The sequence below is a fragment of the Chionomys nivalis genome, chromosome 14 (assembly GCF_950005125.1).
Source record: "Chionomys nivalis chromosome 14, mChiNiv1.1, whole genome shotgun sequence".
Taxonomy (NCBI): Eukaryota; Metazoa; Chordata; class Mammalia; order Rodentia; family Cricetidae; genus Chionomys; species Chionomys nivalis.
This window is the reverse complement of record NC_080099.1, coordinates 47,414,756-47,442,406: the sequence shown is the minus strand read 5'-3', so window position 1 is coordinate 47,442,406 and position 27,651 is coordinate 47,414,756. Positions and strand designations below refer to the sequence as shown.

Here is a 27,651-nt window from a genome sequence, read left to right as displayed (position 1 = left end):
GAAAGTGGGCATGCTGGTGCACAACTTTAATCCCAGCACTCAGGAGACAGAGGCAGAGGGATCTCTGAGTTCGAGGCCAACCTTAGTCTACAGAGTGAGTTCCAAGACAGGTTCCAAAGCCACACAGAGAAACCCTGTCTTGAAAACCAAAACCCAAAACGAAAACAAAAAAACAAACAAAAATCTATAACCTTTATCTCCTATGAGAATCTTGATGGTGGATGAGAGATGCAGGATATTATTCATCCTGTTTCTATTTTAACATCCTTTTTACCTGCAGAAACTGCTTCCCCAGAATGGAGGTGTGTGGAAAGTTTTTGTCCTCTAGGATAGAGATGGTAAGTGTGGGAGTCATCACAGAGCCCTGTCATGCCAGGTAAGTTGAAAAATAAGCCTGGGGTTTAAGGGAGTGTGAGGTGTGCTTATTTCTGCTTTGATGGCGATTGTCATACTTTTCAAGGCACACATGTACTTCCCTGCAGGTGGGAAGTTGAGACAGATGAGGTGGTCCTGCAGCGGCGACAGAAGCAGATAGACTACGGCAAGTGCACACCTGGTTACCAGTGCTTTCTGCAGCAGGTCCCCAGGTGAGTGCGACTGGGGGCGCTTACAACCAGAATGTCAACCAGGCAGCTGTAGCTCATTGTCGAGTGATGGAAAGATCACTGGCAGCTGAGCGCTCTAGCAGAGGTGAAAAATGACCAATTCTCCCATAATCTAGTCCCCAAAAATAAGTGTGAGATTTCTCTCAAGTAGAAAAAGCCTTAACCCAGAAGACTTTCAAAGCTTGTCCCTTTCTTGCTTCTAAAGTCTTTGTTGTGTTCTATTTTTAGTCATTTTTCAAAAACATTTATTTATTACGTATACAATGTACCTCCTGCATGTACACCTCCATGCCAGAAGAGGGCACCAGATCTCATTACAGATGATTGTGAGCCACCATGTGGTTGCTGGGAATTGAACTAAGGACCTCTGGAAGAGCAGCCAGTGCTCTTAACCTCTGAGCCATCTCTCTAGCCCCCCTGTTTTGTCATTTAATGTGTGAGCTGTGTGAGTGCAGATGTGCCTGTCACAGTCAGAGGATAACTTTTAAACATTGTTCTTTGCCTACAGCACAGGCAGTTCTGGGGATCGCACTTGGTCATCAGCCTCCTGCACCCCGGCAAATGTTTTTTACCTACTGAGCCATCTTGTTGGCCCCCGTGTTTCTTTTTTTTAATTATTAATTTTCTTTGTTAATGTACAAAGGAATGAGTTTTGCTGTGATGTTTTCATTATATGAATGTATTCCATTATTCTTTGTTCATTGTTTTTATATCTTTTATTATGTATATGTTTTTTTTTCCCTGCATGTATGTCTGTGCACCACATGTATGCCTGTGGAGGCCAGAAGAGGATATCAGATCCCCTAGAACTGGAACTACACACAGTTGCGAGCCACCATGTGGGTGCTGGAAATCAAACCCAGGTCCTCTGAGCCATCTCTCCAGCCCCCCTCTTCTGTTTTCATGTCACATACATTCCAATATTCTCTCCTATCTGCTGCATTTAGACCTCTTACCTCCTCTTCCTCTATAGTTCCCTTTCTATTTTAATGTCTCTCTCTCTCTCTCTCTCTCTCTCTCTCTCTCTCTCAGACACACACACACACAATGTGAAATGCATCAAAAAGTTGGATCTCATCCTTAATCCGGGACCAGTTTAAGCTTCTGTATAATTCTAATTTTAGTATGTGTGCTTGCTGAAATGGGCGTTATTCCCTGCCCCTCCCTCTGTGCTCTTAGCCTCATGTAGCCTAGGCTAGCTTCAAACTCACTGTGTAGTCAGTCAATAATGACGCTGAAATTCTGATCCTCCCGCTCCACCTCTAAGTGCTAAGATTGCAGGATTCTAGGTATGTGCCACCAGGCCTGGTCCCACTGTATTTGCTGGAATGGAGTATTATCCTGCCCTTGGGTAATCTCCGTCTAGGCCTCTGATTCACAGGTAAGCAGTGGGCAGTATCCCTTTCCTTTGACCTCAATCTGACCCATATTTGTTGTTGCCAGGGCACAGCGACAGCCTGGGTTTCACCCTCAAACACCAAACAAAAACAGGAGGTACAGTCGCCGATCCTGGGATGCCCAGATCAGGCAATGGAGAAGAGCCCTGCATACCTGGGACCCCCCAAGCCAGCCTCTGCATGACAGGGAGGCATTGGGGTGTGTTCACTAATCTGGCTCCTTCTATGAGTGGTGTGGGATGAGCCCTACTTTCTCCACTTTGCAAGATTTAGGTTTTGTTGGGTAGAAGTTGGGGGATCTGCATGAGTGCATGTTCTCTCACTCCGCTGCCTCTCTAGGAAGGCAACTAAGAACTTCCTAAGGCCAGTGGATTCTGCTCCTTTGGATGATCTCCGGGAGGACTGGCTCCAGGCCCCGGAATCCTCAGAGAATTGGGACAGAGGCCAGAAAGAGGCCCAGGTAGTGTCCTCTGCCAAAAACCACTGGATTAGGGAACTAGATGGGGTCTGACCTATGAGGGCACACGGTAGAGTCCAAAAGAGCTGGGGGCTGGAGATAGAGGGCGTGGCCTTCCATGCATATGACCCTGAGTTTCATCTCTTTCACCACAAATAGAACAAAGGGAATTGGGCATGTTGGCAACCCCTGTAATCCCAGCACTAGGAAGGGAAAAGCAAAGGACCAGGAATTGTTTATTTCTGTCATTTAAAACTTGATTTGTATGAAACATTAAGAGTTCTTTATTATAGAAATTAACAGTACGATCAGGAGGTTAAGGCCAGCCTCGGCTACATTATATTCTGTTGCCAAACAAAAACAAGACTCACAAGCAAGCAAGCAAACGAAAACAACAAGGCAATCAACACCCTTGAAAATGGAACCAGGCATAGGCATGGGCAGTGTTGGCTCTACGAGTAAGCCTTCTCAGGCCGCACTGAAACTTGGTGTGCCCTTCCTTTCAAATGAGTTCTTTTTTTAAAATTTTTTTTATTATTTCATGTGCATTAGAGCTTTGCCTGCATGTATATCTGTGTGAGGGTGTGGGATACTCTGAAACTGGAATTACAGGCAGGAATGAGCTGCCATGTGGGTGCTGGGAATTGAACCCGGGTCCTCAGCATGAACAGCCAGTTCTCTTAACCGCTGAGCCATCTCTCCTGCCCCTCACATGAGTTCTTATGCCTGACTTGCAGTGGTCTTAAATTTAGTTTTGTAGTTTTCTTTTGCCCTGCAGTATTGAGCTATATGTCCTTAAGGTTACTTTATCTCCTTTCCTCCCTTCCTTTTTAGTTTGATTTATTTAGTTATTCGTTTGTTAGTGAGAGGGAGGTGAGACAGGTGAGACAGCATCTGACCCTGTAGTCCAGGTTGACCTAGAATTCGCTATGTAACCCAGGGTGGCCTGGAGTTTATGGTAATCCTCCTGCTTCTCTCAGGGGTTGGGATTGTAAATTTTAATCTGACTTGGTTTCTTTCAATGTTTTGCAAATAAGCACTTAACTTTCACACAGCCATTTAACGTTAGTAAACATATTAGTAATAAAAAGGGAGCAAGGTGTTACTGGGTATAGTGGTCCATGTCCATAATCTCAGTACTGGTGAGGCTGAAGCAGGGGGATCTCAGGGAATTGTAGGCTAGTTTAGTCTACATAGTAAGTTCCAGGACAGACAGATGTTCACAGTGAGATCCTTACCTACTACTTGGCAGCCATTTAACCTTTCAGGTGGTTCTGTTGTTGACTTTTTAAATATGGTGACTGAAAGGGAAACGATAATAAATATATTTACTTAAACCACATAGTGCAAGCTAGGCAGTGGTGGCGCACGCCTTTAATCCCAGTACTTGGGAGGCAGAGGCAAGTGATCTCTTGTGAGTTTGAGGCCAGTCTGGTCTACAGAGTGAGTTCCAGGACAGCCAGTGCTACCCAAAGAGACCCTGTTTCCAAAAATCAAAACCAAAACAAAAAGTATATATTGCAACTAGACATGGAGGTCCGTGTCTGTAATCCTAGCATCCGGGAGGCTGAGGCAGGAAGAACAGAGTTTAAGGATATTCTTAGCTACATAGTAAGTTTGAAGCCAGCAGGAGCTGCATAAAAGCTTGTCTCAAAAACAAGGACATAGAGTAAGTAGCACAGTGCAATTGCTGGGAACCATGGCTCCCATATGCTTCGTCAAATGTACAATGCAAAGGGAATCTCCACCCTCCCCCTCCTATATGCTTGGTTGGTACCTGAAATGTGGAGCAGGCTGGGCTCTGCCTCCCGAGTGCTGGGATTTTACACGTGCGCCACCACACCTGACTTTCCACCTCCACTCTTTAATACTTCTTCTTTTTTTCATTCTTTTTCAGTTTGCATACTTGAAGGGTCCTGTTTCCTCCCCTCCCAAGCTCAAAGAGGAAGAGCTTCACCACTGAGTCTACCGCTGTTTACCTATCCCAGACGTGTGGGGTGCAAACTAAAGAAAACCCATGTTTTGTAGGGACTCACTGCTACTACTGTCCTAGACAAGTGACCGGAACGACCACTTTCCAACCAATTAAGAAGGACATCTAAAACTACGACCTACTAGTGATCACAGCACGGCAGCATTTATTGAAAACTTTTTAGTCAGCTGAGACTCCAATTTACAGAAGAGACAGGAACCTCTAAGGTGGTTTGACACCCCCCCCCCCACACACACACCACCTATATCAACATTCAGTTCTTGAAAAAGGACTTAAAAGTTTGGCTGAGGCCGGGCGGTGGTGGCGCACGCCTTTAATCCCAGCACTCAGGAGGCAGAGACAGGCGGATCTCTGTGAGTTTGAGGCCAGCCTGGTCTACAAGAGCTAGTTCCAGGACAGGCTCCAAAACCACAGAGAAACCCTGTCTCAAAAAACAAAAAACAAACAAACAAACAAAAAAAAAGTTTGGCTGAGGTGGGAGATGGTGGTGGTAGTGGAGACTTAACAAAAAGGTGGTTTCCGGTTCCTGAAGAGGAAATACAGTACTGTCGACATCGGTTCCTCATATGCCAGCTTCCTCCCTCACTGTCTTAAGTGGTTCAGCCATAACCACCGTGCTCCCCCTCCACACATACACACACACCACAACTGAACCACCTATGATGTCATAATCACAATCCCATTACCTCATCCTGCTTGGGGGGGGGGCGGGATGAGGCGGATAGGGAAGGGAGGGAGTCAACAGCCTCGGGGACGCCTCAGCTTTACAAAGTATTTTGGGGGAGGACAAATTATAGAATAAGACACAGCCCCGCAACCGTTATAAATCCCAGATTTATAAAGGTTCCAGCAGATCCGCAGCTAGAAGAGGGGCTCCAGGGGCTTAGAGCAGGCCCTGATCGGCGCTTGGACTACATTTCCCGGCAGCCTTCACACCAAGGATCGGTCCTTTGCCAGGGGAAGGGGGGGATGCTTACAGAAAGGTGGCTGTTTCGGAAGGGACAGGAGACCAGGTGAGAAGGCTGTGTCTAATTCTTTTTCGGGGTCTGAGTTAAGTAAGACAGTTCAGTTGGGAAGATGAAGAAATGGAAGGGGTGGACAATGGCTTTGTTTACCTTTATCCGACATGGCTTCCCCTACGGGCTTCAGGATATGCTTCCAACTGGGCCCGTCCACTTTCTGCAATATTTTGGAGGGGGTGATTCGTTAGTGAGGAAACCATCGCGCCCCCAAATCACAGCTCTAGGCTCCTTTCCGACGGCACAATTCTGGAAAGGCTTAAGGGAGAAAACACATAGGGCTCGGACCTCTTCGGGCGGTACCGGGAGAGTCTGCGAACAGGAGCGATCCCCCCACTCTCCTCAAGGGCCCGTTGGTTCGTGCTAGCGCCTTTTAAGGGCACCGTGGGGCGAACGGAGCGCTCAGAGCTGCTCCGGCCGCGGCCCTGGGAGCTGGAGGAGCCGCGGTAGGTAGCGGAGGGCAGGTGGTGCTGGGGCCTCGGGGCGGGCACCGCGACCGTCCCTCCCTCTCTCCCCTCCCCCAGTCCAGCCGCTAGTGCGGCCGAGCCTCGCAGGGCCGCCTCGGCGGGAGAGCACGGGACCCGGTGGGGGAGGGGGTGGCGGAGTGCATGTCCCAGACCCTCCCCATCCTCTGCGTCCTGAGTTCGCTTCCCGCGGTCAGATGGGGAACCCGACTGGAAAAAGGAGAGCGACAGTCCCCCTGAGCAAACCCTGGAGTGCCCCCCCCACCCCGGGAGCCAGTAGATGCCCCATGCCCCACCCCGCGGGGACAGGCAGGGCAACTGAGGGAGAGGTTGAAGATTAGAGGGAGCCTAGCCGTTTGCTCTTTCGTCGTGGTGGGGGGATGGGTGCACCCCACTTGTCACCCCTATCTTCACCAGAGCCATATGGAAGAAGAGCAGTCTGATACCCATTTACCTTTTCCTGCACCTCCCCGCCTCGATTATGTTTTCCTTCAGTTTCTCCCTGAGGTTTGGGACTGGGACCTGGGGGGAATGCCCCCAGGGAATTGATGACTTTCTTTTCCCCTGGCTTGACTGCTAGCTTGTCCAGGTTTCAGCACAACCTCAGTATCCCTGAAACGCAAGTGTCAGGGGTTACTTCCATCCAATAGGGGAGGAGGGTCAGTCGTTATCTTAGGGGGCTTGTGGTGTGGGGAAATCCTGGGTTGAGAGTTAGGCCTGGTGGGGTTGCTGGGAGGGCCGAGCGGCCTGCTGCTCAGTGAAGGGCTGAGCCTTGTGCCAGTACTGTTAAGCGGAGAAGTTTTGACTTGTTTAGTGGATGTCGAGGGCTGTCTACCCTTCAGATTCACAAAATGGAAGGGAAGGAAGGCCGCCAGAGAGGCCTTCTCACACTTTTTTTAATGTCTGCTTGAGAACGAGAAGGCCCCTTGCAGAGCTGGTTTGCCTTCTTTTGTGTCCTGGTTTGATTCCTTATGGCTTCCGTTCTGTTCCCCCCTCAGCCTGGCCTGTTTTAGGGAACTCGGGCTCAGAGTATCATTTGCGTGGTGGTAGTTGCATTGTTCCAATTACCGCTGTGTGGGGCCACATCCCAACAATTAAAATGCAGAAAAATAGAAAATCACTCTCTTCAGCTGCTTCTAGAGAGGGCTGGGAGTTTGCTGCTTGTCCAAATGCCTCATGAAAAGCTTCAAAGGTTTCTCACTCCCTGCTCCTTATGTCTGGTCAGCCTGGGGTCTCTAGGGTAAAAGTCTCCACTTAGGTTGCCTTGTTGATTTTTGAGGGCAGAGCTAAGAAAATAGGAGCAGAAGTGATTCCGGCTTTGGCGTCTCCCACCAGAACACAGGGGAAGCAGCTGAAGCAGTTCGCAGGAAGCTGGAACTTTGTTCATAGTGGTAGTACTAATTATGTGTGGAAATGATAGTTAATTAGAGCGGTGATTGACTTCTGCACCTCTTCCAAAGACCTCCAAATACATCCTAGGGTGCTTTGCTTTCTTTGTTGCCTTTCTCTGAGGTGACACCCTCTTTTTTTGTAGGGGTGGTGTCCCCCACCCCCAAGGTCACAGGAGGAAGAGCCCGACCCCTTAGGCTCTTCCCTGGTGAACAAGAGAGGGAGGATGGCGTCCAGCCAGAGATAGACCCTGTAGCTTTCTTCATCTTAATGATATCACCACTTCGGGCATGCCAAGGCTTTTGAGGAGCAGCAAACAGGAGCGATAAGAAACAAGAGCCTATGTGAACTTCTACCTTTTATAGGCCAGTTGTTAAGGTATTGTACAGTTCGATATTTCATGTAGCCTCGTTCCTGTGATAGAATAAGATTGTTATACCCATCTTGCATATGGGTAAGCGGGACTGTTAGGTGGTCAACCAAAACTGAGCAAATTGAATTAAGACTTGGTGGTGGCGGCGGCAGCTTTTTCTCTTTGTGTTTTAGACAGGTTTGTAGCCCAGGCTTGCCTTGATGAGCTCTAGTGTTCCTGCGTTCACCTCCCAAGTGTTGGGATCCCGGGTGTGTGCTCGGGACTTAGATTTCTTTGTTAATTGTTCTCTGTACTAGTTAATCCTCCACGTACTCTGGTCTGCATGTTGGTTAGTTATGGAAGAGGTAGAAGAAAAGATGTTGTTGACCTCCCTCTGAGCAAGCCAAGGCCGCTCAGGTAGTAATGTGTGGGATTTTGAAGCTTGCTCTTTGATTAAAAAAGAAAAATAGTTTGCTTCAGTCATAAGGAAGATTCTTGGTTAGCTATATTCATGGCCTTTGAGTGGGATCATGAAAAAACTTGGCTGAATGAAGTCATGGAGTTGTTTTTAATATCTGTACAGTTGAAATGTAATCAGAACTACCCTGACCATTCCTTCTCACTGTGTAAGAGAATACCCACAATATCTGCTGGGGAATAAAGATGGATCAGCTATTTAGGCCATAGGGGTATTCAAAATCGTATTCTGATCTGAAGCAGAAGGCCATGCCTTGCTCCTCTCCCTGCACTGAGCCCCGGTGGTTTAGGAGAAGGGTTCCTTTCTTGGCTTCTGGCTGTAAGATAAAGAGAATATTGTGCTGATTCTGTATGGAAATAACCACTTGGGCATCTCTCTCATTTGAGCTGTTTCTTTAGTGGTGCTGATATTCTAGGTAGACACAACAGAGCATAAGCCAGGTTAGGAACAGTAAATAGGCTTCAGTTTGCCCTCTCCAGTTTATTTTACTGGATATCTACAGTGCCTAGTTCAGTGTGTTTCTGAGGCTTTTTTTAGGCTTGCTGGGAGAGGACTATGATCAGTTAATGATGTCTGCCAGAGGCCTGGCATGGGGGTGCTGTGGTATGTGTGCCATGCATTCCCCATCCCTGCATCAGGAGCATCTCTAATGTTACTTGGGGCCGATCCCTCTGTAATTGGCAGACTCAGCAGGCATGACTGGAGAGGGAAGTCCCAATGGTGCTAGCATGGTGCTGCAGTGGCAGAAGTCGGCTCACGAGTGAGATCTGCAAGAAAGACAGAGAAGACATCCATCACTTGCTCTGAAGTGTACAAGTCAAATCCTGGACAAAACATGATAACCCTGATCACTGAGCAGCTACAGAAGCAGACCCTGGATGAGCTGAAATGCACGCGCTTCAGCATCAGTCTGGTAAAAGACCAGTGTTTCCGCTTCTTCATGATCCAGCCCCTTTCCTGGAGGCTGTTTGTTGCTACGGCTTTACCCTTGTTCTGTGTTGTATGAAACATGCTTGTACTGGAAAAGCCCACTAACGGCTCAAAACCAGCCCAAGAGGAAGGGGGCAGGGACACTAAAACTTGGGTGAGAAGGGCTTTGTAATGTTTGAAGGTGTGGATTGTTTCTCACAATAGGAAGAGAACAACACAGGAGTCTCTAATATGCTGGTAGCTCCTGAACTATAGGAAGAATATAAGAGGTCTCTCTAGAAATGTCCTTGTCCTGAACCCAAATAATGATGGATAATCTCTCTCTTAGCCTTTGCCTGATCATGCAGACATATCCAACTGTGGGAACCCTTTCCAGCTTGTGTCTGGTAAGGAATCTGTGGTTTATATATATGTGTGTTTGTTTGTGCTTCTGTCCACACATTTCTTTGATTAATTTTTAGTGACCAGAGATGGTTAGCCTACCGCTAGTTTTTGTGGTAGCCTAATTGTTTTGTTTTGAGACAGGGTCTTACTCTGTAGACCAGGCTAGCCTTGAAGTCAGGGAGATTTCCTGCTTTTGCCTCAAGTATTAAAGTATTAGTGTAAGAGACATTCTGCCACCACCCCAACTTGGTTTTTTGTTTTTTTATTTTTGTTTTAATTTGTGTTTGATTCTTTGTTTTCATTTTGTTTGTTTCTTTGTTTTTATTTTTCCTGAAACCGGCTCTCTGTGTAGCTCCGGCTGGCCCGGAACTTACTCTGTGGATCAGGCTGGCCTGGAACTTACTCTGTGGATCAGGCTGGCCTGGAACTTACTCTGTGGATCAGGCTGGCCTGGAACTTACTCTGTGAATCAGGCTGGCCTGGAACTCAGAGTTCCACCTTCCTCTACCACCAGCTTGTTTTTTGTTTGTTTGTTTTTTGTTTTTTGTTTTTGTCAAGGCCACCTTCTAAGAGTGCTGCTTATCTCTATTTTACTGTCTTGTTTAGATTTGAGGCAGGATCTTCTAGTCCAGGCTGACCTAGAGCTCTTAACAGTCTTGCTTTTGAGTGCTGGGTTATAGGTGTGAGCCTCAATCAGTATAACTTTCCTAATGTAATTGCTTTGAAGAGGTAATACATTTATGTAGTTTAAAAATAGCAAAAATATTACGTTGATAAAAGTCATTGTCTCCTGTTTCCAATCCATTTAGCTCCTAGTTAGCTCCTAGTTCCTCTCTAAAAGTAACTTCTGAAAGCCGTGCTCAGTGACAGGGCATTTGGCCAGTGTATGTGCGGCTCTTCCTTTGTTAAGAACTATATATGGAATGGAGAGGCAACTCCTACCACTAGGTTTTATTTGTCATTTTTTTACATTTATTTTATAAAGTTTATGCTACAGTGTGTGGAGGTCAGAGGACACTTTATAGGAAATCAGTTCTCACCCACCACATGGTCATTAGGCTTGGCCTGAAGCACCTTTACCCTTTGAGCCATCTTGTTAACCTATAAATTTCTTGTTCTTTTTTACATTGGGGGAGGGGATGGATGGGCTGTGCATGCATGAATGTCAGGTACATATGTGGAGGTGAGGGGACATGCCTCAGGAGTTGGGTTTCTCTTTCTACCATGTCACTTTTAGGGATCAGGGATCCATCTCAAGTCAACAAGCTTGACAGCAGCTACCTTTATCTGTTGAGCTTTCTTGCTTGGGCTCTGTTAACTAGTTTCTTTTTTTTTTTTTTTTTTTTTTTTTGGTTTTTCGAGACAGGGTTTCTCTGTGGTTTTGGACCCTGTCCTGGAACTAGCTCTTGTAGACCAGGCTGGTCTCGAACTCACAGAGATCCGCCTGCCTCTGCCTCCCAAGTGCTGGGATTAAAGGCGTGTGCCACCACCGCCCGGCTGTTAACTAGTTTCTTGTACACATATCCAAATAGAATTTTCTTTTTTGGTAGTACATGGGATTGAACCTAAGACATGCTAAGCAAGCACTCTGTACAGGACTGTGTGGGTGGAGTTTTTCTGTCCCACCAACTGGCCCCCAAATAACCATACAGAAACTTATTAAGTATAAATGGTTGGCTTGTTACTAACTAGCTCTTACAACTTAACCCATATTTCTTATTTACACTGTACAATGTGGCAGTACCTTTTTTCAGCATGGCATGTTCATCTCCTGCTTCCTCAGCTCTCCATGGCAACTCTTTGACTCTGCTCTTCTTCCCAGTATCCTCTCAGTTTGGCTGTCCCACCTAACCTCTTCCTGCCTAGCTAGCTATTGGCCAGTCCGCTCCTTATTAACAATGAGAGCAACACACCATCACGGAGTACAGGATTATTCCACAGCAGGACTGCATCTCCAACTCTATTTTGTCTTTTTTTTTTTTTTTTTTTTTTTTACTAGTGGAATGAACAGACTCTATTTTGTCTTGATCTTGCTCTGTAGTTGAGGCTGATGTTGATTCCTGATTCTCTGCTCCCACTTCCTGAGTTCTGGGATTACAGGTGTGTAATCCCAGCTCACTTTTTTATCTTGAGATAGGGCGTTTCTAAATGTCACAGGCTGACTTTGTGTTATAACCTCCTGCCTCAGCCTCTGGGATTACAGGTCTGTGCCACCAGGCCTAACTCATAATGTCTAATTTTTAAAATTGTACTTATGGAGGGGCAGGGTATGTATACCATGGCCTGTAGAGTTGAGTTGGTTCTCTGCTACTGTGTAGATCTCAGGGATGACTCAAGCTATCAGGCTTGCCAGCAAATACCTTTATTCTCTGAGTCCTCTCGCAACACCTAGATATCTATATGCAAGTAGAGGCAAATATAAGTCTATTTGCTTTATTGTTTTTTGGCACAGAGTTTCTGCTAGTTCGCGCTTCATTATAGCTTAGTGCAGCTGAGTACCTTTCCCTGTCTGTGCTGAGCATCTTCCTGTTTTATGTAGTTGTACGTTACTGCACTGCATGGGTCTGTGTTCACTTACCGACTCCCTGTTGATGGAGATTTGGACATTTGCAGTCTTCTACTTTTGGGGCGTGTGTACATGTATATGCATGTGTGCATGTATGGATACTAAACATGTGCACTGAAGCCCGAGGAAGGTGTCAGATGTTGTGTTCTCTCCCTCTGCCTCACTCCTTTGAGACAGTCAGCAAGCCTCAATGATCCTCCTGTCTCCACCCTACAGACTCAGGGGTGGATGCCTGGCTATTTGTGCTAGGATCTAAACTCTAGGGCTCATGCTTACACAGCAAGTGTTCTCACCTACTAGCTACTTCTCCAGACTCATTTTCTATTCTTTATAGAGAACTGTAGTGAATAGCTTTGCCCCAGGTCATGTTTGATATGTAAAAATACATCTGAGATGTAAATTCCTAGAGTAGGAATTAATCTAAGGGCCTGTAATCATGAGCGTAGCTAAGACAGCCAGAAGCTCCCTAAGCCATGTTGCTGGACTGCTACACATTTCCTTTCCTGGGGGACCTGGCAGGCAGCTACATCCATTTTCTTTCTCTTCCTTAATCACTTGTTGAAAGCAAGTTATTATGCCATAAGGATCCACTATTCCTGCCTTATGAAGTAAGATGAAGAACTGTTGACCAAATACTTGCTGTCATCAAGTCTGATTTTATATACTTTGATTTGTGCCTTTTCTAGAGAATTCTTGAGAAAACTTGGAATAGGTCCATTGTCCTGTAGTGAGCTATTTCCCTCAAATGTGTCTTACATGGGGAGGTAGAAGAAGGAGAATAAAGGTTATATTGCAAGTTTGAGGCCAGTTTGGATTACACAAGACCTTGTCTCCAAAAAAGTCACAATTTGGGGGCTGGAAAGATGGTATAAAGTGCTTGCATTATAAACTTGTTAGGGTTCCCAGCGTTCACATAAAACCAGGAGTAGTGGCAGAGTCTAATTCCAGTGTCTAGAGACTGAGAGACAGTTGGTCAGCCAGCCTGTTCAAATTGAGGAGTGACCAGTTCAGTGAGGGTCCCTGCCTCAAAGGGGGGGAGGGGGGCGGCAGGTAGGGTGTCCTAAAGGTCTTGATGACCTGAGTTCCATCCATAGGACCCACATGATTGAAGGAGAGAGTGACTTCCCCAAGTGTCCTCTGACCTGCACACACATGATTGTGGTGTTGGGGCACACATACCCACACACATAAATAAATGTAATTTAAAAATAAAATGAGGTAGAGTGCTGTTGAGCAAGACATCAGATGTTGACCTCTGAGATCAGTCCATACATACCCACGTGAACAGGACCGTGTGCACACACATACACTCCATAAGTTACGGTTTTTATTGGAATGTAGCGAGTGAGGATCATTCTTTTTAGCTCATTTCCTTTTCTTTCAGTTCTCTTATCTTTACTTCTGTAGCCCAGGTTGGCCTCAAATTCAACATTGTAGTTATTGATTACTGTGAACTCATTTCCTGCCTGCATTTTCAGAATTCTTGGAGTGTGGGCTTGAGCCATTATACCCACTTGGTCCTTCAATCTATTTTTCTTTAAAAGGCTTGGAGCTGGGCATAGTGGCACACACCTTTAATCCCAGCACTTGGGAGACAGATATAGGTAGATTCTGTGAGTTTGTGGCCAGCTTGATCTACATAGCAAGTTTCAGACCAGCCAGGGAAATATAGTGAGACCTAGTCTCAAAAACATTTTTTTTCTCAAGCTTTTATTATGAAGGCCTAAGGGGAAGGGAACTAGAGTATATGCACAAACAAACATAAAAGAACAAAAGTAACACAAGATTCTCTAGCACGTTCTGCCATCAGACCCGCCAACATCTCACTTGGGATGAAAGTGAGTTCGAGGTCAGCCTGGTCTACAAAGTGACAGCCAGATTTACAAAGAGAAACCCTATCTCGAAAAACCAAAAAACAACAAGAAAGTGATTGCTTAGCTGCTTGATTACTTCTTCCAGACAGTACTGCCTTGCTTGGTCCTGGAGACTCATAAGGAAGGAACAAGGCCAGAGAAAGTGAATATAGGCCTGGTTTTCAGAACCAGACTGGGCACAGGGAAGGTTGGGCAGTAGATAGGATTGGTCTGGGAGATTGGGGGTGAGTGGGGCATTCACACAGACATACGGGTTTCTTTTGACAATTGCACATTTGAGAGGAAGTGAAAGATGGTGTGTAAACGTTGTTAGGATAAAGGTAGCATAGTATAGTAAAGTTGGAATCCTGTTTTCTTCATTGATAGCAAGTTAGACCGCTGTCACCTTGAAAAAGGGTAATCATAGTACCTCCTTCATGAAGAGTTTTGTGAAAGTACGTGAAGTATTCGCTGCATTATATGATGTTTGTTATTAATCCTTTTTATGATGAATGCCTTTCAGAAGGTGCTTCCTGGAGGGGCCTGCCCCACTGTTCCTGTGCTGAATTCCAGGACAGCCTCAACTTCAGCTACCATCCCTCAGGCCTAAGCCTGCACCTCAGACCACCCAGTCGGGAGAACTCCCCACAGGAGCAGCCCCTCTCCCAAGTACTAAGCCCTGAACCCCCAGACCCAGAGAAGCTTCCTGTGCCCCCTGCTCCTCCATCCAAGAGGCACTGCCGCTCACTTTCGGTGCCTGTGGACCTGTCTCGCTGGCAGCCAGTGTGGCGGCCCGCCCCCTCCAAGCTGTGGACTCCCATCAAGCACCGGGGCAGTGCTGGAGGGGGTGGGCCGCAGGTGCCTCACCAGAGCCCCCCAAAGCGGGTCTCCAGCCTCAGGTTCCTCCAAGCTCCCAGTGCCTCTTCTCAATGTGCCCCAGCCCACAGACCCTACAGCCCCCCTTTCTTCAGCCTGGCTCTGGCCCAAGATTCCTCTCAACCCTGTGCCACCTCCCCTCAGAATGGTTCTTGGGAGAGTGATGCTGAGTCCCTGTCACCCTGCCCACCCCAGCGCCGCTTCTCCCTGTCACCCAGCCTGGGCCCACAGGCAAGCCGCTTCCTGCCCTCTGCCCGGAGCTCCCCTGCATCTTCTCCAGAGCTACCCTGGAGACCTCGAGGTCTCCGCAACCTTCCCCGAAGCCGCTCGCAGCCTTGTGACCTGGATGCCCGCAAAACTGGCATCAAGCGGCGGCACGAAGAGGACTCCCGGCGCCTGAGGCCTTCCTTGGACTTTGACAAGATGAATCAGGTGGGACTGGTAAGCCAGAAGGGCAGAGACGAGTGGGAAGACGGCCGAAACATCGCCTAGCTCCGGCTTTCTTTTTTTTTTGGTTTTTCGAGACAGGGTTTCTCTGTGGCTTTGAAGCCTGTCCTGGAACTACTCTGTAGACCAGGCTGGTCTCGAACTCACAGAGATCCGCCTGCCTCTGCCTCCCAAGTGCTGGGATTAAAGGCGTGCACCACTATGGCCCGGCTTAGCTCCACCTTTCTTGCAGGCATCTCTGAGAACTCTTCTCTGGAGTTTGTTCTAGGAAGACCTTTCTGGCTTGCCTGGGACTATTTGAGTTTTAACCTTTAAAGTTTCCAGCCCTGTCAGATTAGTCCTTGGTATTTGAAGAAACTAGGCTGAGACATTAAACCTTGTCCTGCCAGAGGTACTTTTCCTCTCAGAGAACTCTTAAGTCACGAAAGCCCTGTCATTGGCGCTGAGGCCTTGTGCTCAGGGTGGGCTTTGCTCTCTGCCCCTCACTGCCTCGTGGGCCCTCGGAGGCTGAAACAAGTTTAGTAGGCACTTTTCCAAAGTCCTAGCCTGAGAGCAGTTGCTGGAGATGTACTTGTGCACTTACTTTTTCCAGATTTTTCTTGGTCACAGGTCTCTGAGACTTTGTTCCTTTAGTCTTCCATTCAGGAAGCGTTCATGGCAAAATCTATGTACTCGAGTCTGCTTAGGCACAGGCAGACAAGAGTGGCCAAATAAGCAGATGGTGTTGTTGGCTGCATGGAGCTTATAAAAGCTTATAAATGAGCTGGTGTTTTGTTTTTTTTTTTTTTTTTTTTTTTTTTTTTTTTTAAGATAAAGTTTTTCTGTTTATCCCAGGTTGGGTTCAGCTTGCTGAGCTATGAGATTTTAGATACCACCATGCCCCATCATAACTCATTGCTTCTATTCTGTGGTACTTGTGAGTGAATCTGTGTCCCTGTGTTTAATAGTCAGCCCCCAGGATTCTATGCTTTGCTGTGGTTTTGGTTTGCTTTGGTTTTTTGAGACAGGCCATTACTGTAATCCAGAACCCACTATGTAGACCAGGCCTGCCTTGGACTCTCAGAGATCTGCCTCCCAAGTAATAGATTAAAGGGGGAAACTGGGGTTCTCTCCTCAGAGAATTTACATGTGTACTAAATGCTCCAAATTTTATGATTTGGAACCTCGCTCTAAAGCCTAGAATTTTGGCCCTCAAGTGTAACTGAGAGGGACCCTTTCAAATATATTTTTGGAGGGCCAGGAGGGTACATCTACTCCTCCAGAGGACCTGAATTTGATTCCTAGCACCTGTGTCGTGTAACTCCAGTTTCAGGAGGTTTGTCGCCCTCTAGCGGCCTCTGCGGACATTGTTCTGTGCGCGTGGTACACAGACTTCCATGCAAGCAAAACCCCTATACACATAAAGTAATCAATGGAAAGTTTTTAAATTTTAGGTTACTTATGGGAAATTAATATTTTTGTCTTAACCGTGTTATTTGACAGAAACCATACTCAGGAGGTCTCTGTCTCCAAGAAACAGCTCCAGAAGGCAGCAGCATCTCTCCACCATGGTTCATGGCCTGTAGCCCCCCACCTCTCTCTGCTTCCTGCAGTCCTGTTGAGGGTTCATCCCATGTGCTGAGTGAAAGTGAAGAGGAAGAAGAGGGGGCTGTGCGGTGGGGACGGCAGGAACTAAACAAGCGGACACTGTGCCAGCAGGACTTTGGGGACCTGGACCTGAATCTGATTGAGGAAAACTAAAACTGAGAGACTGCTTCCTGGGGCCACACTGACTGACTGTCTAATGGCTACTGACACGTGTGGAGGCTCCAAGGCTGAGGGCCCAGCCTGGGAAAGGGGGTGAGTGAGGGCTCCGACTCAGGGCAGCCCAAGTCTTCTCGCTCCAGCAAGCTCGACCATGCCAAGAGACTGGCCGGGACAAGATAAACGGAGCTGGTGGCGGGAGGGACAGTCCCAGAGCAGACCCTCCCCATGGCGGCCCTGAGTGTGAGTATCCCTGCCACTGAGAGAGCAAAGGGCAGGGAAGGAAGGGGTCTGCCGACCCCAGCTCGGGGAATTTCACTAGCCCCTTTGCTTCAAAGGGCACTTGTGTCTTAGAATTTGGCCAGGGTGGGGGCATTTAGTCAGCCTCCTCGGAGAAATTGTGTGAGTGTGTGTGTGCTTGGGCGTGTACTTGAGGAGAGGTGTGTTTGTGTAGCCTTAGGGAAGGAAGGCAGCTGCTCCTTCAACAGCGGAGCGTCAGCATGTCAGCATGCCCCCAGAATCTTGACGTTTTGTTTTGTTTTGTTTCCTCTTTTTAAATATGACGTTGGGCTTGTTCAAGGTGTCTAGAGAAAAGGGGGCTCTTTTTTTAATTTTTTTAAAATTTTTTTATTTTTTTGGTCTTAACTCTGGAGCCAGGCTTTTAAGTTCATAGCATTACTTGCTCTGCAGATGGCTCTGTTTTGGGATCTAAGAATGGTGACCTCAGCTAATGGTCTTTTCCTCAGTCCCATCCTCACCCACTAGATAAATCTCTTACGAGGGCTTGTAGAAAGGTCACGTTCATTGTGTTCATCGATTACCTAAGCTGCACACAGCCTGCCTCTCTCGTTCTCTGAGTAGGTGCACACATGGGCAGCTGAGGCAGAGCGGAGGGGTTCTTTCTCTTCTTCACCAAGGGGACCCTTTCATGCTCTGATCTTTCAAGTCAGAGACCTGTAGCAGGAGCAGTGACGTTGCGTACCCGGAAGTCCTGGAGCCCACCCCAGCACTGCCTTTTGGAAGCTGGCTGTAGGGAAACTTATTGCGAGATGGAGGCCCAGTCTCCTTCTGATCTGCGAGACAGAGGAAGGGCATTCAGCATTTAATAGTTTGCCTGTCTTCCACTCTTGCCAGGAAATGTTTATTTGCCTCTAATTGGCCCTGAGAGACCACAGAGAGGCTGGGGCTCACCGAGGGATTGGCTGGGGATGTGTAAAGCAAAGACTATGAGAAGCAGCTGGGAGTTTGTTGTTGTTGGATTAAATTTCCTTTCTCGTTTCTTACCCACAACTTCAGCCAGTGCAGCAGGTCCCAATGGCTACAGTAATGGACTTAAAGATTGTAGGTACCTTGGTAGGATTGGCACCAGTGGGCATGTGTATAGAAGCTGCCTCAATTGCAATCTGCGAGCCTTTGTTTAGAACACCCTGCAAAACGAAATTGAACCTGCCCTTCCCGCTTATTATAGTAAGGGCATTTTTCTGTTCAATTTCCAGGGTATCTTCAAGGGAGGTAGCCATGTCTTCTTGAGCCTGTGGCCCTCAGAGGTTCTACTTTTCCAGGGCTCCTCCCTGTCTCCTGGCCTGTTACCACATATTACCACTGGGCTACCAGTCTCTAAGGGCCTAAGAGAGGCTCTCTTGAGAATCCAGGGAAACAGCCCAGGAGTTACCTATCCTTGGTTTCATTCTTCTCTGGTTCTCCCTCTCTGGTCCATAATTTCCCTGGTGCCAGCTTCTTTTCCACCTGGGGCATCCTCATCCCTGGGGTCTCTGCTGCAGATGGCAGTGTCAGCTTCCAATAGGTCACTGGCAATGCCAATGGGGTTTCTGCAAGACCCTAAGTTTAAGTGAAGGCAGTGATTCTGCCTTCATTCTGGTTTTCCCAGAGCCCTTAGGTCACCACCCTTAGGGAAAGGAGGCCTGCAGTTGTCATAGTTTAATTCCATTCCTTTAAGTCTGGAATGTTAAACTAAGCAGAACTATCATCTTGCTTCCCAGTTTAAATGCCTCTGGCCCTGGAACAAGCCTTTTCAAGAAGTGAATCATTTTGCTTTACACAATAGATCTGTTCCGACAGTTCTGTGTAAACCAAATGCTATTTTTTGATGCATTTGGACTGCTGGTCATTTAAAAGCAGCCTATGATTGCTTCTTTTGTAAAGCAAGCAACCTCCCTCTACTTTAGCTGGTTTTGTTATCTGGGTTTTCACATTTGGGCTTTCCCAGAGTGGAGCACACCTCCGGGGCATGTGGCTGATGCTGTGTAGACGTCTGCATCTGTGCTGCGTGTGTGGTGTGGCTGGCCGGTAGGTGAGTATTACTGCGTGTGTGAGTGAAGCCACTCCCAGGCTGATGCTCTCCTCCTGTGCCCGGTGACTGCCCAGTGGCAGCCCTAGCTGCCCTTCATTCCCACCTGCTGCCAAAGTCCCTGTGCTAATGGGATTACAGAAACAAAAAGTGGAAAAAAAATTTTTCGTAAACTTTGTTTTATATTAAAAATTCCATAAGTCTGTGTGTGTTAAAACATGAGGTTCTGCCTCTGTGGCTGTGTTTGAAAAAATAAAGTTTTATTAGAATAATCCATTTTCCCAAGCAACCTCGTGTACTATAGTGTCTTTTTCCCTTACGTGTGCGCACACACACACAGGGAGAGAGAGAGAGAGAGAGAGAGAGAGAGAGAGAGAGAGAGGAAGAAACTGAACGATGCTTGACTTCCCAATCCTGTAAGGCATGACCAGCCCCCACAAAAGGACTATCTGGTCCCTGGACCCTTCTGTGATCAGACCCTGTTGCCTGGAATTCTGTTCATATGGCTTGGTTCCAGTTTTCCTGGTACTTACATGTGTTGTCTGCCATCACTCTCATTTCCAGCTGGTTAAAAGCAAGTACTAACACATTCCAATTCCCTGAGATATGGCTGATGGGCACTTACACACTTGACTAGGTTAATTCATTATCTTTGAATGGTGAGAGAACAGAAAAGAATCCCTTCATAAGTTTTTACATAATATTCTGGAAAGAGAGATTTAGTCCTCAGAACTCAGATTCCAAGATCTGGGTAACTTTTCCATCTTAAAAATCCTGTTTGCAAAATTATCCTAACAGCAAAGCTCTTTTGTCCTGGAAAAGGACATGTTCCTTAAAACTTCTTGTTGCCTTAAAAAAAAAAAAAAAAAAAAAGGTGTTGTTAAAGTTTTTGCTTTTTATTCCACCCTTCTCCTTATGTTAACATTTTTCTAATGGATGAAATACAGCTACTTTAGCTAAGCAAGGGCCTCTGCCTTTCCTTACCAGGGTGAATGGAGAGTCAAGGTGCTCACCCTATGTCCTGGTTTTCTACTTCAAATCTGTGGGACTCATCTTGGAAACCAATGTTGTGTACAAGACAGGACTGGCCTGGTTACCTGGAGCAGGAACCTAGAGAGTGGGAGTTACCACCTGCCCTGGAAATAAAGGGGGAGGGGCTTTGGAGATAGACTATGGCAGACACATGGTTAAGGAAATTTATATTCCTGCTTTTTCTCTCTTCACAACTATCCTGTTGCACTTGCTTGAGCCAGGGCAAAGTTTAAACAACTAAAATGACAATAATCCTTATTTTTGTTTTTTAGTCTTGTACTTGGTTTATAATTTGTGTGTGTTTGTGTGTGTGCGTCTGCCGTGCTGAGGATAAAACAAGGGTTGAGTACATGCTAGGTGAATAGTCTCCCGCTCAGCTCTCCCTCAGCTCTATGGAGAGCTGTAAGTTCTGTAAGTTCTCTGAGGCCAAATGTACTCATCACTTTCATTGGTGAAGTCTCTTATAGGAAAGAGGTGTAAATTTTATAAGGGCAGGGGATTGTTTTATTCAGTGTTGTGCCTCAACACTTGGGAATTTCTTGGCACATGAAAAGTTGCCTGTTTTATTATTTGTTAGATGAATTTCTCCTTTGCCCATCCCATCCCTGAGCTTAAATACAGTTGTCACAGTGCTGTGTGCAAAGTCAGCTGTAGACACTGGGGCAGGGATTAAAGGCTCCATATGGGAGGAAAACCCTTCTGTAGTTAATTTTGGTAGAAAAGATGCAAGGCAGATAGATCCTATATGGATTCACCCATTTTCCTTCTATGAATAATTTATGAGCCATGTGCTCTAAGGACTCAGTCCAGGTCTCTTCGCTTTGTTACAGGAGAGAAAAGTTACAAGGAATAGGGGTTGGAACGTACCTTTAACCAGAGAAGCAGACTGTTCTACATAGTGACCTCCAGGTCAGCCTGGGGCACATAGTGAGACCCTTAAAAAGCACACAAAAAAGTTGGGAAGAAACTTTTGTTCCCTTCGTGCTCCACAGCGTGGCACTAGAAAGAGTTCCCTAGATATTTTGTACTTTATGAAGCTGGTAGTTGGTATCTCCCATCCCAATATTTGCTTTAAAAAAAATAGGTCAAAGGTACAGACAGGGTTATGGAAAAGGAGATAACGAGGTAGCCACATCTGCTTCGGGCAGATGAATGGAAGAACTAGCCTCTTTTATAGCAACAGTCATGGTTTAGGACTAGACTCTTTCTGGTTTGTACAGACTTAGTCTGCTTATTCAAGAGAGAGTTAGAAACAAGGTAGTCTAACATCACCAACAAATGTTGGAGGCTCTCCATTGCATATTGTGGATTAGTCTAGCCAAAATCTCAACATCCTCCCTCTGTACCACCTTTTCTAACTGAGATTGAGGGATAGCTCATACCTGAAATAGTTCTAATAGATACTACGGAACTTTCTTTGCTTGCAATCCTATGACATCCATGGCAAAATGAAATGCCACCACATTAGGTGGTCTCTCCCATTTCTCTACAAGTTGACAGACTGGGGCTAGAGAGGTGCCTTGGTAGTTAAGTGCACTTGCTGTTCCCTAGTCTTAAGACCTGGGTTCAATTCCCAACACCCACATGACAACTGTTTTGTAATCCAGTTCCATGGATCTAGCACCCTCTTGTGGCCTCCACAGTGGTGCGCATACACACAAACACACACATACACAGAGGCAAAATACTTAAGACACTTAACATACAAATAAAAGGGTTTGGTTTGGGGGCTGGAGAGATGGCTCAGTGGTTAAGAGCATTGCCTGCTCTTCCAAAGGTCCTGAGTTCAATTCCCAGCAACCACATGGTGGCTCACAACCATCTGTAATGAGGTCTGGTGCCCTCTTCTGGCCTTCGGCATACACACAGATAGACTATTGTATACATAATAAATAATAAATAAAAAAAAAAGGGTTTGGTTTTGGTTTTTTAAGACATTTTCTCTAGTTGTCCTGGAACTAGCTCTTGTAGACCAGGCTAACCTCGAACTCACACAGATTTGCCTACCATTGCCTCCTGAGGGCTGGGATTAGAGGCTTGCTTGTACCACCATAAAGGGTCTGTTTGTTTGTTTGTTTTTTTTTAAATATTTATTTATTTATTATGTATACAATATTCTGTCTGCGTGTATGCCTGCAGGCCAGAAGAGGGCGCCAGACCTCTTTACAGATGGTTGTGAGCCACCATGTGGTTGCTGGGAATTGAACTCAGGACCTTTGGAAGAGCAGGCAATGCTCTTAACCACTGAGCCATCTCTCCAGCCCCCTGTTTGTTTGTTTTAAGGTAGGTTCTCACTACATCACTCTGGCTGGGCTAAATCTCCCTAGATAGACCTCCAACTCTGAGATCTGCCTGCCTCTGCTTCCAGAGTGCTGAAGTTAAGAGCATGTGCTACCGCCGTACCTGGCTAAAATAAAGCTTCAAAAAAAAAAATATTGGCCAATTAGAAAAGGAAAGAACCTCTGTGGGTTTAAGACAGAACACTAAGAAGGTACATTCGTCTTTAGCCAATGGAGATCAAAATCACACCCAATGGATGTTACGCATTGGCCAATGGGAAAGGAATCTATCAAGTACTGAACTCCTGTGGGCCAATGAGAAGGATGGTAGTGTCCCACATGGATCAATGGAGCGGATATTTCCCAACAGGTAATAGGGAGTAACTCGTTTTAGGATAGGAGATCAATGGGTTGGTTATTGGGGTTAACTCAAAATAGCCAGGTTCTAGGTACCTTCCCTCATCTCCCCCACCCTCTTGAAAAGTCTTTGGTGTTGTCTGAGGGGAGAGGGCGTAAACTCCTCCACACGTGACCACCTGGACTGGAGTAAGACTGGAACTAGTGATGGTGCTACTGGTGGGGGAAGGGGATAAAGGACCCGCCCACCTCTCCGCCCCCCAGCCAAACTTGCAATTCCCCTCCCGACCGCAGGAGGCACTGCAGGCCCTGGGGAGGTTGGGGCGGAGCGCTGCGAGGGGCTGACAGCTGCTGCCCGGCTCCAGAGCGCTGGGGGCGCTGTGCGCGGCCCTGGCTGTGCCTCCGCTCCCGGCCACGGGGGGCGCTGCGCGGCGCCGGTGGTTGGTGGTGGCTGTTGGGGGGGTGGGGGGGAGCGGCGGCCGCGGGTGGTGCGGAGGGAGGCCTTGCGGGTGGATCGGGCGCTTGGCGGCGGAGGTGGTGGGAGGCGGCGGGCGGGAGCGCGGGTCCGGCCGTCCCTGGCGATGGCGGACGCGGCGGCCTCCCCGGTGGGCAAGCGGCTGTTGCTTCTGTTCTCGGACCCTGCGGCCTCAGCTTCGGCCTCGGCCCCCACGGCGGCGGCGGCAGTGAGCGGAGATCCTGGGCCTGCGCTGCGCACTCGGGCCTGGCGAGCCGGCACGGTGCGGGCCATGAGCGGGGCGGTGCCCCAGGACCTAGCGGTGAGTGGCGGCCGAGGCGGGCACGCGAGGCCGGGGCTGTGGGGCCTGTGGGCGGCCTCCCCGGGGGCCTTTGTGAGGGGGGTGGCGAGGCGGGGGTGACCCAGTTCCGCGCCCCCGGCTCTCCTGAGCGCCCCCCGCCGGCACCTCGGCGCCTGGGCACTCGGGCTCTGGCCGGCGTGGCTTCCGCGTCGGGGTGCGCGCCCCAGTTTCTCCTGGGGGGCGGCCGGGGTGCGAGGAAGCTGGTGCTGCTGCTTCTAGCCGGCAGGCCCCGCCTCCTGGGCGACCCTGCTCTGCGCACCCCCCCCACGCCCTCAGAGCAGGCTCTCGAACCCTGGGTCCCCGGGCCCCGCAAAATTTATCTAGAAGACGCGGACCTGGAGTCCCCAGGCCGTCTCGGGGGACTCGCACCGGGTTCCCTTCCTCCCGCAGCCCTGAGCGCGGCCGGAATGTGGGTAGCTGCAGGAGGCTCAGAGGCTGCAGTTGGAGCTGCTTGGGGCTTTTTTTTTTTTTTTTTTTTAAATCTGGCACTTACTTCCTCCTTGTTTGAGCTGGGCTCGGCCTGGCGGTCCCCAGAAAGGCCAGTTCTGTGGTCTGATTTCGAACGCCCTTCTTTTGGCGCTTCTGGGTGTCAGGAGCTGCTGTTTGAGCCTTTTGATAAGTTTGAGGTCTGTGCTGGTAGCCGAATGAGGCTGTCGAGTGGTGCTTTTGCTTCTAACTCGGTTACTCCCCTAACCTTGAGAGGTTTTGCTTTGAAACTTTGTATTAGGGTTTGGCCGCTTGCCTCGTTATATTTTACCGTGAAAGTTGTTCTGTACATAGTTAAGTAGCGTTCGAGACCGTGAGCTTTTATTTTTGCTAATGTGGCGGCAAAATACTACCTTTGAGTTTTGTCAAGCTTCAGTTCCTCATTCTGATAGCGGCCCTAGCTAGCCTCTCTGGTGAGAAATGGGCGGGAAGGGTATTTGGAATGATCTATTGATCAGTAAACAGAAAGTGAATATTCTTGATGGGCTTGATACCGCAGACATTTCATTCACCAAACAGGAACATATTTTGTGAGATTTAGGATTAATGTATCTGCTGCTGGTTTTGCATCCTAGGGATCAAGTGTTGGACTTTCTAGTTGATAAGCAACCTTTGGGTTTTTGTTTTTTTGTTTTTTGTTTGGCTTGTTTCTGGCTCAAGCTTTACCGCTCCTGGTTCTGTTCACTTGCTTTGATCATTCTCTGGGATGTATAAAGGAGGTTTGTTAGGGTATTGATGAAGCTCCAGCGGAGTGAATTTGTAAAAAGATACCACGACAATAAGATGGGGATTTGATCCTAAATTCCTCTGCCCTTTCTACGAAAGATGGGTAGGGTTCGATCGCGATGGTTTTTCTCATTCACTAATCCCCTCCCCTCCCCCAAGCAAAGCATTTTTGAGCTCTACCCATATGCGCATACTCTGACCTGAGGCATTGCCATTTCATTGGGATTTTACTGCCCAGTTCTTTGAATAGTTGTTTCCCGTTCTCTCCGTCAAATGAATTGAGCTCGTGAGCTCTGCACCTGAAATGGCTACCCAGTCGCTCTGTTGTTTGTTGATCTCCGTGATTGCAGAGTGCACTGAGTGCTGGACACCTACTAGGGCTAAATACTTAGTTTTACCACTTGGCCAGTGTAAGTGGGTTTCCCAACCAACTAAACACTTGCAGTGATTCTTGAAAAAAAGCAAGGTGTTCTTACAACTGTGTTGAACGTCTATGGCGCAATGTGAACATAGAAGCAAAGGTAACTTTGGACTTGGTGAATAGATTTGTGCTTGTCTTACACTTTTATCCGGGAACATATGAGAAAACAGTCAAAACAAAACTCTGGGCCTTTTAGATTTTTTTTTTTTTTAACCTTGTTGCCGTACTGTTCTAGAATTGCTGTTACCTTGAGGTTTTGTTGAAGACGGTGACTAGTGAGAAATAAATGTGTATTTGCCGTTTGTTTTCCTTTTTCATTGACGAGAATGTCTTTGGACTCTGGGCATGTGGACCTTTCCAATTTGCACCACTCATTGTAGTAAACACAACTATCTTCCAATCAAAAGTGTTCTTCCTGTACTCAAGGGTGGAGTTTGCCAGCAACTGGCCTGTGATTGGGCAGATTTTCTTTCAGTTATGTTTAAGAGGTTTTCAGGCGTGCTTGGTTTTGAGTAATGCATAGCAGGGCGCCCCCTGTTAAGAATGAGTAATTAAGGGTTGGATGAATAGTTTCTGAACTGATTGAAAACACATTTCTCAATTTTAGGCTCCATTAATACCCTCTTTCTAAATACTTTTTGACCCAGAAATACTTGAGTATACTGGTGATACATTTAATGAACCTTTTTTCTTTCATTACCAATGCCATATCCTGCCTTAAGATATGATGTGTGGGGGAAAAAAATGAAAACCTCTACTCCATTCCTTGGGAAATTTGTTGGTGAGTGTTTTAAGAGTGGTTGTGTTCACCATCAAACTTCCTTTGACAAGCAGCTGCTGATTTTTTATCCAGATACAAACCCAATTTTCCCCTCTGTTTCTCCTGGAATAGTGGCTTTTCGTTCAAAATAGGTCTTTTGTGTGTTTTTTAAAAATATGTTGCAAGATTAGTGGATTTTGCGTTTATATTATTTCATAATGTAGTTGTTCACTTTGATTTCCAAAATCATTATTTGTCCATGTATGTTCCAGAGTCCTTGAGACCATTACATGTATAGATAAACAGACAAAAATACCGTGGATATTCCTTTTAACTATAAAAGTACATCTGTTTACAGAATGTCAAACAAAGCTATAGACGTGAGAGCACAGCAGTCTTGACTTCTGTGGCTCCAGCTTACCAAGGAAGAATATGATTATTTTTCCTTCAAAAAAATACTGTACATACAAAAAAAATGAAAAGAAGGATAGGGTTGGAGCACAGTCAGTAATATTTGCCCAGCAAGCATAAGGGCCTAGGTTTAATTTCCACACTGCAGAAACTGGGCATAGTGGTGGGTACTACATACCTGTAAAATCCTTTCAATTCTCTACAAAGGATTGCCTTTTTTTTTTTTTTTTTTTTTTTTTTGAACAAATGCTATTTTACTACACAATATCTGCTACTGGCTCTTTTTAAATAAACTTATTTTCGGTGTATGAGTGTTTTGCCTGCACGTATGCATGTGCATCATGTGCATGCCTGGTGCCTGAGAAGATCCGAAGAGGGTGTTTAATCCTCTGGAACTGTACAGATGACTGTGAGTACTGGGAGCAGAGTCTGGGTCCTCTGCACCAGCAGCCAGGCCAGTGGTCCTAACCACTAAGCCATCTCTCCAGCCCTGCTTTCTTATTTTAATTGATGTATATATATACCGCAGACATCAGTAGCTATCTATGTTGTAAACACTTCCCAGCTCTCCTCAGCCCTTCCAGGGGCCTTATACATGCTAGGTGGGTACTGTACCACTCCCAAATTTTCTTTTTTTTTTTTTTTTTTTTTGGTTTTTTTCGAGACAGGGTTTCTCTGTGGTTTTGGAGCCTGTCCTGGAACTAGCTCTTGTAGACCAGGCTGGTCTCGAACTCACAGAGATCCGCCTGCCTCTGCCTCCCAAGTGCTGGGATTAAAGGCGTGCGCCACCACCGCCCGGCCCAAATTTTCATCATGTTTATAACCCCTTCATATTTTATAGAATGAGTGTGCCATGATCTAGTAATCAATTTTTTTCTCTTGGTGGACATCCACTTTATTTTAAACTTTTTTTTTTTTTTTTTTTTTTTTTTTTTTTTTGGTTTTTTCGAGACAGGGTTTCTCTGTGGCTTTGGAGCCTGTCCTGGAACTAGCTCTGTAGACCAGGCTGGTCTCGAACTCACAGAGATCCGCTTGCCTCTGCCTCCCGAGTGCTGGGATTAAAGGCGTGCGCCACCACCGCCCGGCTTATTTTAAACTTTTTT

General features: G+C 46.9%; 3 protein-coding genes across 6 annotated transcripts in view; all 3 read left to right on the top strand.

Annotated features, from left to right (window-relative positions):
• The first annotated feature begins 292 nt into the window (after window positions 1–292).
• On the top strand, window positions 293–4,712 carry LOC130886798 (oocyte-specific histone RNA stem-loop-binding protein 2-like). The gene is made up of 5 exons (XM_057788947.1): window positions 293–376; window positions 483–587; window positions 2,049–2,201; window positions 2,342–2,462; window positions 4,357–4,712. Exons 1-5 carry the CDS (start codon window positions 297–299, stop codon window positions 4,420–4,422), a joined length of 525 nt encoding a protein of 174 aa, XP_057644930.1. The 5' UTR covers window positions 293–296; the 3' UTR covers window positions 4,423–4,712.
• Window positions 4,713–5,770: 1,058 nt separating this feature from the next.
• Window positions 5,771–19,540, top strand: Fam53c (family with sequence similarity 53 member C). 2 transcript variants are annotated; one of them, XM_057789050.1, is made up of 5 exons: window positions 5,771–5,917; window positions 8,839–9,067; window positions 9,413–9,470; window positions 14,411–15,195; window positions 16,693–19,540. In XM_057789050.1, the coding sequence occupies exons 2-5, from the start codon at window positions 8,990–8,992 to the stop codon at window positions 16,948–16,950; spliced, it is 1,179 nt and encodes a 392-aa protein (XP_057645033.1). In that variant the 5' UTR covers window positions 5,771–5,917; window positions 8,839–8,989; the 3' UTR covers window positions 16,951–19,540. The 2 variants fall into 2 exon arrangements, with proteins under 2 accessions (XP_057645033.1, XP_057645032.1); XM_057789049.1 differs by having other exon boundaries at window positions 14,411–15,204.
• Window positions 19,541–23,473: 3,933 nt separating this feature from the next.
• The window catches only part of Kdm3b (lysine demethylase 3B), a 62,286-nt gene continuing 58,108 nt past the window's right edge, over window positions 23,474–27,651 (top strand). For all 3 annotated transcript variants that reach the window (XM_057789382.1, XM_057789383.1, XM_057789381.1), the window contains exon 1: window positions 23,474–23,705. In XM_057789382.1, the coding sequence (XP_057645365.1) occupies window positions 23,511–23,705 (195 nt within the window). In that variant the 5' untranslated portion in view covers window positions 23,474–23,510. The remainder of the gene's footprint in view (window positions 23,706–27,651) is intronic.